At 43.0% G+C, this 14,036-nt stretch overlaps 1 protein-coding gene across 16 annotated transcripts in view; it reads left to right on the forward strand.

Moving 5' to 3' along the window:
* Positions 1–9,062, forward strand: part of LOC137435083 (FERM, ARHGEF and pleckstrin domain-containing protein 1) — a 116,718-nt gene extending 107,656 nt beyond the window's left edge. For all 16 annotated transcript variants that reach the window (XM_068128517.2, XM_078784669.1, XM_068128516.2 and 13 more), the window contains one exon: positions 8,069–9,062. In XM_068128517.2, coding sequence (XP_067984618.2) covers positions 8,069–8,174 — 106 coding nt within the window. In that variant the 3' untranslated portion in view covers positions 8,175–9,062. The remainder of the gene's footprint in view (positions 1–8,068) is intronic.
* Positions 9,063–14,036: the final 4,974 nt, after the last annotated feature.

Consider the following 14,036-nt stretch of genomic DNA (forward strand, 5'->3'; position numbering starts at 1 on the left):
GATCCGGTCCATGGCAAAGAATAACTTGCTCAGTTCTTCTCCAGCTTGGAGGTGAAGCACCAGGTCAGCACTCCGTGATGCTGCCACGAATAACAGGATTGTCTCCACCCGATGTAGATAGTTCATCATTGACTTGAACATTGCATTCTTGGATCTCCGTGCTTCCCACTCCTCGAGTGCCGTCACCACCCCATCAGATGTCAAGACTTGAAGGAGTTTGGTGTTTGCTTGTTTTACAGATTCAGCTTTCGTGCACTTGTTCGTCTCAGCACAGGCAGCTTCTACTCCCTCTGTTGCCTCGAAACACACATCCTTTACTTGTGGGTTGTCCTTCAAGAACTCCTCCAGAACCATTTCATAAAGTGCTACATATGAATATATATGGGCACGGAGAGACCGCTTGTAGTGTGTACATTTCAGGATTTGCCGCGTCGTGGCTGGACCATAGACATCAGCTTCTACCCAAGCATCATCAATGCCTGAGTTCTCCATGGAGGCTCCGAGGGCTCGGAGAGCCGCCCTTGAAAATGTATGTTTAGCCGTTAGAATCAAAGCTTTATGTTGTTTAGAAGCTGAGATATTGAGAAACATCAAGTTTACGGCGGCCAGTTTGAAAAATCCAAGATGGCCGCCACATAGGAGCTCTATGGTCATGTCTAGCTTATCGAACTTGTTACCATTGGATTCGGGGCCCTTGAAAATGTATGTTTAGCCGTTAGAATCAAAGCTTTATGTTGTTTAGAAGCTGAGATATTGAGAAACATCAATTTTACGGCGGCCAGTTTGAAAAATCCAAGATGGCCGCCACATAGGAGCTCTATGGCCATGTCTAGCTTATCGAACTTGTTACCATTGGATTCGGGGCCCTTGAAAATGTATGTTTAGCCGTTAGAATCAAAGCTCTATGTTATTTAGAAGCTGAGATATTGAGAAAAAGTAGTTCTACGGCGGCAATTTTGAAAATCCAAGATGGCCGCCATACAGGAGTCTGTGCAAATAGCAACATTGGTTTTCTGACTGACTATACAATATAGTTTCCAAAAATATATAGTTTTCCAAATCCCCCAAAAAATCCAACGAAACTTTAAATCTGGACATACTGAACCTGACTATAACTATAAAACTGACATTTTCAAATTATCTACTTATCTAATTATTCTCACCTACTTTCTGTGAAAGACACCATGGGATCTTTATCATGACTCACCACCAGTGCTGGCAGAGGGGTCATCCAGGCTTGACATATCTTACTATAATTCACCAAATGTCTGTCCGTCTGTCCGTCCGTCTGTTCCTAGGTACCGCAAAAACGGCTGAACCGATCACAACGAAATTTTGGGTGCGTAATCCTGGGACCTCCTGGAGTAAAATAGGCTATATTGTTTTTCCAATTTTTTCCCAAATTTTTCCAATTTCCGATTTTTCCAATTTTCCAATTTCCAGTTTTTCCAAACAGGATGGAATAATATTTATCGATATAAACAGTGATGCGGCTTTTATTGAAATTCCACAAATAGTGTTTAGATTTTGATGATTTGCGTGTGATATGATTTAACGGTTTATATAAATCGTTTAAAATAAAAAAAAAGCCTTCAATTTCTGATATTTTGCCTTTTCATTCGGGCCTCCAAATTAAAGCCCCGCCCGTAGGGCGGGTACCGTTGCTAGTCCATCTAATGGACAAGGCACACGATGCATCGACCTGCATGTGAAGCACCAGTTACATTTTCATAAATGGGTCGACATTTAAACACAGTAGTCAGGACTAAATTATATTGAAAAAGGCTCATTTTAAGAGCCCTCTGTGCAATTTTGAGCACAAGTTGGTAACCTGCCTTTCTAAGCTAACTTGGATGTGCTAAATCTGAAAATTGAGGATACTAAGCCAAATTTTGAGGTGAAATAGGTCAAATAATAAAAGATGACTGTCAAAACAATACTGTAGGTCCCCAAAACAGTTCATTTGAAGACCCCTTTTGCAGAGAAGTTTGTAACGTGTTTCTGGCCTAATTCAGCGGTATGGTCGGGCGTATGATGCGCCAGGTGATTTAATAAGCTTGGGGGTCGAGATAGACCCGGATGTTCGTGAGAGGCCAAGAGTGAGGTGTATGGCTGGTCCGGAGGGTATGGAACGAGGGTGCGAGCGAGAGGGTCCGGTGATGGGAGAGGTGTATGATGAATGTACGACCCATGAATGTACGACCAATGTATGAGAGGTGTACGACCCATGAATCCCTGCTTGAGAGAATTCCAAGTCCAACCCCCTCCCCACCATCATGGCCGTCTCTCCAACTCACAATCCCACGAGATATGTGGAAAGGACGACCCAAAACCAATATAAACTTCAATAAACATCATTCGTATATAAACATCATTAAAAGTAGATAATGACCTCGGCCAAAGTTCAAACGACCAAAATCTATCCAAAATATGAGCCTTTGATAGACAACATCCATTGGTATATATTTTCTTTCCTTTACAGTTCCGGTCATCATCCAGAGGTGGTCATGATTCACACAGCTGAAATGTGATACTACTACTGTATACTACTGTATCAAAATGGACATTGATGGCATGTAGAACAAGCCGTGTATCAGCTTCCTTGTGTGTTGCAGTAAGTGTGGTGAGGTTAATGGCTGCATGAGACGACTTGACTTCCTGTTCATCTGCAAATCTACCAGCGACAACAATTTCTTTGTAACTTGGTGCATTTGCCAGTAGCTCTTCTGACAGGAATCGGGCAAGGCCTGCCTTGTTTTCAGATAAGGCAAAGAAGTTCGATAAGGAATTTGGGAGTGGAACATGTCTACCTTCAATCACACGTCGTATTGGTTGCATGGCCTTTCTCCACTTTTGCCGCGTGTCTGCTTTGATAGATTCATATCTATACCGGCCAAATTATTTGAAGGTTTACCACAGAGATCAGGTGTTGCAGGGTATTCGATATATGATATCAGCTTGTCAGCTCACATGGATTTGTTCCCCATTTCTCATGCTGCCATTCATCTGCACAAGAGCAAGTGGTACAGGCATTGGTTCATGTTTTAGGATGCTGTCAATGTCAATATTACGACCAGATGATTAAGATATTACAAGGCATTGCAGAACATTCCTGTATGTTTTCAGGACAGTGCTCTTGTTTTTTTCGTTGCTGTGTTATACCGCTTCACACGGTGTCTCAAATATGGGAGCATTGCTTCTCTTTATGGCATCATACGTATGTGGAATGATCTGCAGTTGTTCCGGATTGTCCAGGAAGCCTGTCCTTCACAAATGTATCAAGTTGTTGTTGACCTTGCTTTCTGGCATTTAGCAGAGACTCTTTGATTTTCTCACTTGCAAGATCTGTTGCGGCAATCACAGTTGGATGCACATCAGATGTGAATACTTGGAAACGCTTCAGTATTGAGACTGATGATTGCTCATTTGTGTTCTCTCGCTGTTGTATACCTGGCATTGACTCATTGTGACTGGCCGTGTCACTGGGGTAGTTATGATGTACATCATAGGTATCTGCTGCAATGTGAGACCTCAGATTGTAGGAGAGAAGCCAGCAGTCCAGGGCAGAGGTTGTATTTATGATGTCAATTATCCCTCCTCCTTTCTTCTTTGTTCCACTGATCCACTCTTGTGCCTGTTCTGGATGAATTTGGTTAAATTTGCAGGCAGATCATATAATGACAAGGTTCCCCTGCCGGAACTCTGCCAATACTTCTGCTGGTAATATCTTCATGTCTGCCAGGTATACAGGACCTCATGTATCATCTTGCTATAATTCACCAAATGTCCATCCGTCTGTCTGTCCATCTGTCTGTCTGTCTGTTCGAAGGTACCGCAAAAACTGCTGAACCGATCGCAACGATATTTTGGGTGGGTAATCCTGGGATCTCCAGGATTAAAATAGGCTATTTAGTTTTTCCAATTTCAGCTTTGGTCTCCAGCATTCTCAGGTTTGGACTCCCGCATAACATTCGCGTTCGCATAACGTTCATTGTGACGATGTTTTCATTGTGACAATGTTGTTTTCCCGGGTGCCGCACAAACGGCTGCACCGATCGGACTCGGTGACCTCGGACAAAGACCTTTTATAAGGACACGGGTTGAATCCCTGCTTGAGAGAATTCCAACCCCCTCCCCACCATCATGGCCGTCTCTCCAACTCACAATCCCACGAGATATGTGGAAAGGACGACCCAAAACCAATATAAACTTCAATAAACATCATTCGTATATAAACATCATTAAAAGTAGATAATGACCTCGGCCAAAGTTCAAACGACGTTTAATCTCTACATGAGAGAATTCCACAGAGCTATTTGGGTGGTGTATATGCTAACAGATCGCTGCCTCCATCGATCTTGCCAAGGCCGCAACACCTATCGGCTCAAAATCCTTTTAACTGTTGATTTGGTAGTTTTTACAATGAAGGAAACACGTATCGGGAGTACATACGACATCGCGATTGTGAATGTGACAGCTCTGAGGCATCTTTCGCTTTGCATCGCAGTGACGGTGAGCACCAATATGGTAGCTGTAAGATTAAAATCTGGCATCAAGCCCCCTCACCACCCAAAGCCTTTAACCAGAGATATTAACACGCTCCTCCCCCTTCATTCCCGTTCTTCAAAGCAAAGCGGTAAAAATTGTTGTATCGCCATTATATATGACGAGCAACGGTACCCGCCCTAAGGGCAGGGCTTCAATTTGGAGGCGCGATTTATATAAATATCACGTTAAATATCACACGCAAATCATCAAAATCTAAACAGTACTTTTAGAATTTCAATTTAAAAAACCACATCACTGTTCATATCGGTAAATATTATTCCATCGTGTTTCAAATCGTGATTAGTGATATCGACTGTACGCTTTTCTTTAGGAAAAAAAATGGAATGATTTTGTACCTCTTCTTCAGCTTAGAACTTCAGGATAGACGACATTGCTGATAAAAGTTCCTTTTCTCTCTTTGAAGTTCTCGGCAAACATTTTTATATTGTCGCTGCTGCCAACGTGACGCCATGGCATTATTCATAACATTCATTCATTCATTCATTTAATGATCATTAAACATTATTCTTACGCTCATTAAACGTTCATTAAACATTAAACGATTACTAAAATAAAAACGAAAAGCATTACGAAATTACGTTCACACCGTCACATCAAACACTACCGTGAACACAAACATCGTCTCAACATCGTCACAATGAAAACATCGTCACAAACGTTACGTTACGTAATTAAAACCGTGAACACATCGAATATCGGAGAGCCCATTGCGCAAACGATTTGTTTTCTCTGGTACGTGTTTCTGGGCGGGCACCGTTTCAGATAAACCGGTAAAATGCCTCCCAAACGGAAAGACTCATTAATGAAAACGTCCAAGGAAGCTGTTGCAAGAAAGAAGGCTCGCCTAGACGAGGACTATCGGAGGCAGGAACAAGTACGTAACACAGCTGCACACCAGTCTCGGAGGCAGTCCGAGGAATACAGATCTGGTGAACAAGGACGTGACACAGCTGCACACCAGTCTTGGAGGCAGTCCGAGGAATACAGATCTGGTGAACAAGGACGTGACACAGCTGCACACCAGTCTCGGAGGCAGTCCGAGGAATACAGATCTGGTCAATAAGGATGTGACACAGCTGCACACCAGTCTCGGAGGCAGTCCGAGGAATACAGATCTGGTGAACAAGGACGTGACACAGCTGCACACCAGTCTCGGAGGCAGTCCGAGGAATACAGATCTGGTGAACAAGGACGTGACACAGCTGCACCAGTCTCGGAGGCAGTCCGAGGAATACAGATCTGGTGAACAAGGACGTGACACAGCTGCACACCAGTCTCGGAGGCAGACCGAGGAATACAGATCTGGTGAACAAGGACGTGACACAGCTGCACACCAGTCTCGGAGGCAGTCCGAGGAATACAGATCTGGTGAACAAGGACGTGACACAGCTGCACACCAGTCTCGGAGGCAGACCGAGGAATACAGATCTGGTGAACAAGGACGTGACACAGCTGCACACCAGTCTCGGAGGCAGTCCGAGGAATACAGATCTGGTGAACAAGGACGTGACACAGCTGCACACCAGTCTCAGTGTGTCTCGGAGGCACACCAACAACTTCACCAAAATCTGATATTTTACCTTTTCATTTGGGCCTCCCAATTGAAGCCCCGCCCATAGGGCGGGTACCACTGCTAGTATATATAATGGTCATATCTCAGAAGGAATGGTAACATGTAAAGGAGTGTAGGTGAAAGTCCCATATCCCTTCATGCTGTGCTTGTGTGAACATTAGCAGTATTGACACCATTGCCATGTATCTCCACCAGAAAGAGAAGATGATGTTCTCTTCTCCTTGTTCCTCTAGAAAGGCTTCCATCACTGTCCTAAATCTAGGGTTACTAAATAATGCTGTCACAGTCTTAGCATCAGTCAAATCGACAGCAGCATTGAAAATCACCATCAAATAATTGCTTGCCATCGGTTTCAACAAAATGAAGGAGGCGACCCCATGCAGAATTTTCTTGTAACTCTGTGCAGCAACTTTGAATCTTACATCATGCAAATGTATAACTGGCACATATAGGTAAACAAACGAATCCATTAAATTCGTTATGCAACCAATATAGAAATAACACATCAAAATTTAGGCCTGTGGTTTGCAAAGACTGGTAGGATGAGGTTTAACCTTGCACCTGAACTTGATTTTTTTTTTTTCAGCTGCCATTTTGATTTTCAATTGTGAAGGTGAAGGACTAAATTAGAGCTTGATATCTTCATTTTTTGGATTTAGTAACCCGAAATTAAGCAAGAAACACACATTACCAACTTCTACTCAACAATGCCCCTTCAATAATTTTTTTTGAAACCTCGTCTGGTCTACAGGCTAGATAGCTCAAAAGTGACTGCACATAGCTCTAGATGATCCTTCCAGCCATAATTGATGAAATGGTTGAGTTTATCACCTGGTGGACAATATTATGATACGACTGTGACTAAGGAGTACATTTTTAAAGTGAATATTATGTTATTAATAACATTTCCGAGTTAAACAGAATTAAACAAAAAAGCAACGATACACGCCCTATGGGCGGGGCTTCATTTGGGAAGCCCAAATGAAAAGGCAAAATATCAGAAATTGAAGGCTTTATAAAAATTATTTTAAACGATTCATATAAACATCCGTTGAATCATATCACACACAAATCATCAAAATCTAAACGGTACATGGCGCCCATTATGAAAAAAGATTGAATTCTGCAAAACGGAAGCGGCCGCTACACGTCTTTCTCAGTCGCACGTTTATGTGTGAAGAGTGCGCAGCGAATCTGTAACACGGAAGCGGCCGCTACCCCTGTTTCTCAGTCGCTTTGCACACGCTGCCGTGTTACTACGGAGCCGCACGTTTATATAGAAAGAGTTCGTCAGGAGTCGATCTACTCTCTCCTGGTACGTAGAATAAACAGTATTTGTGGAATTTCAACAAAAGCCACATCACTGTTCATATCGGTAAATATTATTCCATCGTGTTTGGAAAAAGTGGAAAATTGGAAAAACAATATAGCCTATTTTACTCCCAGGGGTCCCAGGAATAATACCAACCCAAAATATCGCTGCGATCGGTTGAGCCGTTTTTGCGGTACCTTCGAACGGATGGACGGACATTTGGTGAATTATAGTAAGATGTCAGTTAGCTCCACACTAAATGAAGCAATAACGTCACATATCAAATGACAATATAAGTGCCTTATTTTTGCAAGAGAAACTGATTTATCCATGTCGGTCTTATTTGAGATTACTGCAGAAGTATTAAATTTGCATAAAAGGTGATTATGCACGTGGTGTAATGCAATCTCATGTCACCTCTCATCCCTTATCATGATATTTTCTACCCCTATTGACCCTATATACACCCAACCGTCTTGTTTCAGCTTGTTGAGCATTTACCGACTGTCATACTCTTTTACCGATCATTTAACCTTTCTTCTTTTAATTCTGCCAATTGTCATCAGTCATGACTCGATACCGAAATTCCCGTGCCTTCACTCGATGTCTCGTAGATGGATGGAAGTCATCCGTAGTGCCACGAGCTCGTCCAGCCGCACGCGGCTGCTCAGTCGCATCGACTCGCAACCCGGTCGAGAGCCGGTGCTGCCTGAGCTCTGAAAAACCCCAAAGATTTGCTGGCAGGCCTTCTCACGCTCGCATCTATCCATATTATTTTGGGAAAGTGTAGCGTGTTTTACATGCAGGTGAAAGACTCGATTTATTTGTGGTCGGGTAATTTTTTTAAATTCTTGACAAAAGGCACAATTCGGTCAGGTGTAAAGCCACCCATTATTTGCCTCAGGTGGAGTCTGCCAAGATATGATATTGCAGATGCATATAGTGTGGATATTTTGTGTTTATAGCTGTTACCATGTGTTACTGTAACAGGTTTGTATTGTATTTTCCAGTCCTTTGGAACATAGAAGTGTCATAGCTCAGGTTGATTCGGTTTCTGAAGCAGCAGTATTTCACTGTTATTACTCAAAGCTGAAGAATAATGTTCACTTTGTACGTTTATATAATATAGTTACTGGGCCTGTTCATAAAGCCTTGCTGTTGTCATATAAAGCAGTGTTCATTGGGAGAAGCTAACAGTGGCAAAAATTGTATGTTACACTGCGAATTTACCAAAGAGTGCAGTAAACTGCTGTATTGTATGGTACGTCTGTATTTGATTACGGATACAATGGTTTTGTAAGCCCTGAAGTGTTGAACGCTAGTTACTGTAATGGTATTGTAAATTTACTGTTTTATTCTACTGTAATGTATATTTCAAAATCTCCTAAAATACCATGAATTCTTGTCACTTTTTGATGCCCTCATGAAAATGGATTTTTTAAACGTGCTTTTCATGGTGATGCATCAGGGCGGGAGGTTGTGAAATTGACTTTTGTGCTGACTTGGAATTCTTGAAATGTTTTTGTAGATACCTGGATTTAATGTCACAATAATTCTTTGTGAATAATAACTTCAATCTTGTGTACGATTAAATTTGAATTTCATATGTATGGCCTACTCGTCATGTGTGGGTAATTGAGGAGGCACACCCCGTCTGTTGTGTCGCACTGGTGTAACGTCACCACCAACCAAACACCCTCGCTTCCCCCCCTCCCTATATACCTTGAACCACCTTACTTTGAGAGGAGCCTGGTGTTGGCTTAGCGGTTAGGGTTCTGGCTTGGGATCCTAGGATCCTGGGTTTGTAATCCCGGTCGATCACTGAATTAACACCAGGGGGGTTGACTCAGCCTGTCATCCCTCTGAGGTCAGCAAATTGAGTACCAGTTAACTGGTAATTCCCTGTGTGTCGCAAGAGGCGACCAACAGGGTTGGTGGCAGGAAGGGCATCCGGCCATAAAACATTGCTTCAAAAAGGGGACCAAGGTGCTCAAAAAAGGCCAACCCCCGCTATGTGGGGAAAAATGGCCTCTGAAGGTGGTTCTTTCTTCTTCACCTTACTTTGAGAAGTGTGGTTTGGATGGTGTAGAATTTGAGGGCTGCAACGTTGTATCATATGCTGCTCTGTCTGATTAAAGTGACCTCTGCGGTAATTTTTTGAGAGGCGCACTCACTCCCTGTCCTACTTACTCCACGCAACGCAAACGCCATGTTGTTGGCTGAAAAATATCTTGGTAGGTGATAATCTCCAAACCTGTGGAGCTTTTTCACTGTTATCACAACCATGTGCTGCCACTGTGAATTAATTTAACTAGCAAGTTGCCTGTACCCGCACTGGATTCTAAACGAGGAAGAAATGGAGACGGCAAAAATGCAAATGGTGGTGTCTTCTGTCACCGAGCCGGCAAGCGGGCAGCAACAATTCACATTTATTGCCACATCTGATGCAATTTAAATGCTCTAATGGTGGCGAGGTGCTCCATTTGAAAGTGTTTGTTTGATATATACACAAAGAATTAAGTTAAGCACCCCTACACAACGAATTAAGGTAAGCACCCCCTAATATATATTCTTTGTGTATATGTATACATTGGCATATATTCTAAGGTATGTGAGATCAAATAATGATTGGTATGACATTAGCAATTATCCATTGATGAAATTGAGTGATCAACGTGAAAAAAAGTGATTGGTTGAGTCAGTGATCCGATCACGTGGGTCCTACACACGTTATTGACGCAAAGATCGCTAGAGGTCTTCTCAGAACAATGACTGTACGTTAGAAAACATAAACGTCATCCACACTGTCCGTGATGGACCTATAGCTCCATACTTAAATTGAGGTGAAAATATGCCTAAAATTCCCAAAAAATTTCACCCTAAATTATTCAGAATAAAATATTGAAAACGGCATGATTGTTATGTTTTTATGTGACCATAATATCACTTCTCCAGAAAATATAGCAATATCATGGGTATATTACACTGTTTTGACGACAACAAACTTGTAATGTGCGAGGTTGTAAAAAAACGGGGGGGGTGCTTAACTTAATTCTTTGTGTATATGTAGCTTTTTGATGCCGAGGGTCGTATAAAATTGAATTGATGTCAAAGTCAGTGACCAAATGCAAATTAATAGTAGGATTCTACTGATCTTTCTGCATTGTCGTACTCTCATTTGTTTTCCTCCTCTTTCACTCTTCTGTTTACATCCTCATTATTTTGATGGTTCCCCACCCCTTTAGTCGTTCACATAAACATGCTGTGCAGCATGATTCTCACCAATGTCAGCATGGTTTTATATTCAATTTCCTCGTATGCCTTTTTAAAAAGTTTTTACAAGTTGCTCTTCCATGAGCCTTTTATTTTCTTTTTAAAAAGGTATAAACTTCGTTTGAGGTGAGGCGCTGAGAGGACTGGAGGGGGCTGTTGTAACTGTGCAAGAGCAATTTGGGATTGTTGTAATCTGTTCAATGAGCAAATCTGCCTGAATTGACAACATAGGCTGAGTAATCACTTGTGGTTTTCTCTTGGTTTCTTGAGACTGGCATCTGTTCACGCAAGGGTGGGACAGTGCCGCTGATGCATTGCTTCCTGTAGATTAGAGAAGGAATTTGGAATTTTGGCAGGGTGCCTGCAATAGCTCGCCTACCCCGCAAAGGACACCGTGGGATATTTAACGCCCACCAACTAATGCTGGCAGTCCAGTTTAACATCCACCTGATGGGCGGCACACACACATTATCTACATGTGAAACACCAGGATGATAGTTGAAAGCTGAGCTGAGATTCGAGCCAAGTCCAGACAGCTGAGGCAATTGTGCATACGTCTCGCCAGCCCAGACCTGCCAGGCCAGCCCAGACCTGCCAGCTCAGTGGGGTGGTTAGAAACAGCCAAACAATCAGGTCGATAAACTAATGGGAGAATAGAGAGAGATGGCAGTGCCCAATTATACAATGAAAATGGTACAAAAGTGTTTGGGGAAGAATTGGACTGCAGTCATCCACTTGACGAGAAACACGCCTTCCACGGCTTCAGCGACAATGCGTACCCACCCTCTTCCACACTAGTGTGGTTTTGTGGTTCCCGTTGGCCACTACTCGCTCATCCGCCTCACATCAAGGGTTCCACTACCCTTCTCGACTACCTGGGTTGCCACAAACCAGTCCAATCCAGATGGGTGTTTTTTTTAGGAGGCACCATCTCCTTTATGGATGGCCATTGGTCCCCGAAGGGAGCGCATCCGCCAAATGTCAGGTGTTGTTTTTAGTCCTGCTGGCAGGGTGTCACAGTTACCCTCTCCACCAGCAAAGCCAGTGAAGGGTGGTGTCAGTTTAGTTGCAGACAACCTGACCATGCAGCAGGTTACCATGTTACCAGTGGCAGTCCCAAAAGACTGACCTGACGTGGTCATATCGGCGACTAAACCGACTATATTAATGTGTGTGTGTGTGTGTGTGTGTGTGTGTGTGTGTGTTTGTGTGTGTATTGTGATGGACGTCACCTCCGGATATCTCCAAAGAGGTTGGTGTGTCTTTTAAGACCACGACAGCCAGTCATACCAGAACTTCCCGTGGGATCCCACGTCCAGCCGTGTTGCCATATAAAGAAGACCGAGTACAAATGAGTATCGTGTCGGAGACACGCAACAGATCTTAATTAGTTGGCCGAGCGGAACCCATGTTGCGTAACTGCTTCCTGCGATCTATCGGCCCAATTAAAATCTGGCCAATCGCCGACAGCTGCCTTGCATCGCCATCAAAACGGGCAGGACATGTCAGCACACTACTTCGTTATAAATAGGGTGCTTACTGAACAGGCACGTATTTACAGGCAAATTTCACAAAGTATTTACAGGGCAGAACCCCTGCTCTAGCGGGGAAAATGGCCTTAAAACGATCATTCATTCATTCATTCATTCATTCATTTACAGGCACGTATATAAATCCCCTTATCCTCAAATTGACACACACACACACACACACACACGGATCCTTATTTAGTCACAGTCGCTTCACAACTATACATTGACATTGGTACCAAGAATGCATCCAATGTGAAAAGAGAGATGGGTGAGGTAGGGTGGTCCAAAAAACATCGATCTCTCCGATTTTGATGCTCTACTGGATTATTGTTAGAAATTGTCTAAAACATTCACCCACCAAATATTTTCGCTCAATTCCATCTAGAAACTCATACACACTTCAATTGAAATATGGCGTTTTTCACCAAATTTGGCTAAATGAGAACAATCCAATAGCAACCTAGGTGGAAAAAGTACATGCACTATTGTACTAAGCCATTTTGTGGTTCATGACTTTTTGCATGCGCCTGTGAGTGTGAAATCATCATGGTCGAAACATGTTTGACAATGCTTGAAACATGTTTGAAACATGTTCATACATGTCTGACTCATGTTTCGACCATGAGGACTTCACAGGGGTATGTACCATCAATGACATTATTTAGGAAAAAAATATTTCTAAAGTCTTTGTAAGTCATTAAAATTGACCAAAATGACAAATTTATATGTTGAGTTTGGATGAGTTTATAGATGACTCAGATGCAAAATATTTTTTGGGTGAATGATTTCGACCATTTCTAACAATAATCCAATAGAGCATCAAAATCCAGATAAAAAAGTGATTTTTTGGCATTTTTGGACCACTCTAATATACAGACTTGGCATTTAATATGGAATATATTTTTTTTTCTTGACTTGGGTTTACTTTCTTAACTCAGTATATCAATCTGGTGAGTTTCTTTTACACTTTGGTGATTTATTTGTTAAAAGAACCATGTCACTGATTGTCTGTCGCAGCAAGAAGTCAACAACAGGATTATATCACAGGTGGCGTGGCAAAATGTACGGACAGGTGCATTTGATGATTGGCTTCACAGTCGGGTATACAAGGGTTGTTGCGTTCTGTATTAGTGGAAAACAACTGCTGCACGTCTCCAAAAGTTATTGCCGCTTCCTCTGGAGATGGTCCGTCAACTCGACAATGCCGTTAGTCATGGAGTGGTGGCTATACGAAATTACGGCATGAAACAGCATGCTATTGCTCGGCAGTATGGCATCACTCGAGGTCAGGTGTCAAAGATCCTGAAACGAAATGCTCAGAGGGGTGTCCCTACTCCAATACCGAGGCCAGGACGTCCCCGCAGAACCACAAGGAGGGATGATCGCCAGCTGCACCGGTTAGTCCGCAATGGCCGTACCAAGTCAGCTAATCGGCTTAGGGCTGAGTGGCAGCAACTGACAAATGTGCCTGTATCCAGAAGGCTAGTCAACCAACGACTGGTTCAAGCAGGCTATCATGCCAGGCGTCCCCTGAGAAAGCCACGCCTGACCAGACAACACCACCAGCGCCGATTGCAGTGGGCCAGAGAGCACCGTCAATGGCAGCCAGGACACTGGAATCACGTGATCTTCAGTGACGAGTCTAGATTTCTGGTCTATCGTCAAGATGGCCGCGTCCGAGTGCACAGACAAGTGCATGAAGCCTACAACAAAGATTGTATAGTGCCAAGAGTCCAAGCTGGAGGTGGTGGGGTGACCGTTTGGGCTGCTTTTCATG

Source organism: Myxine glutinosa, chromosome 9 (genome assembly GCF_964187855.1).
Source record: "Myxine glutinosa chromosome 9, kmMyxGlut1.1, whole genome shotgun sequence".
Classification (NCBI taxonomy): domain Eukaryota; kingdom Metazoa; phylum Chordata; class Myxini; order Myxiniformes; family Myxinidae; genus Myxine; species Myxine glutinosa.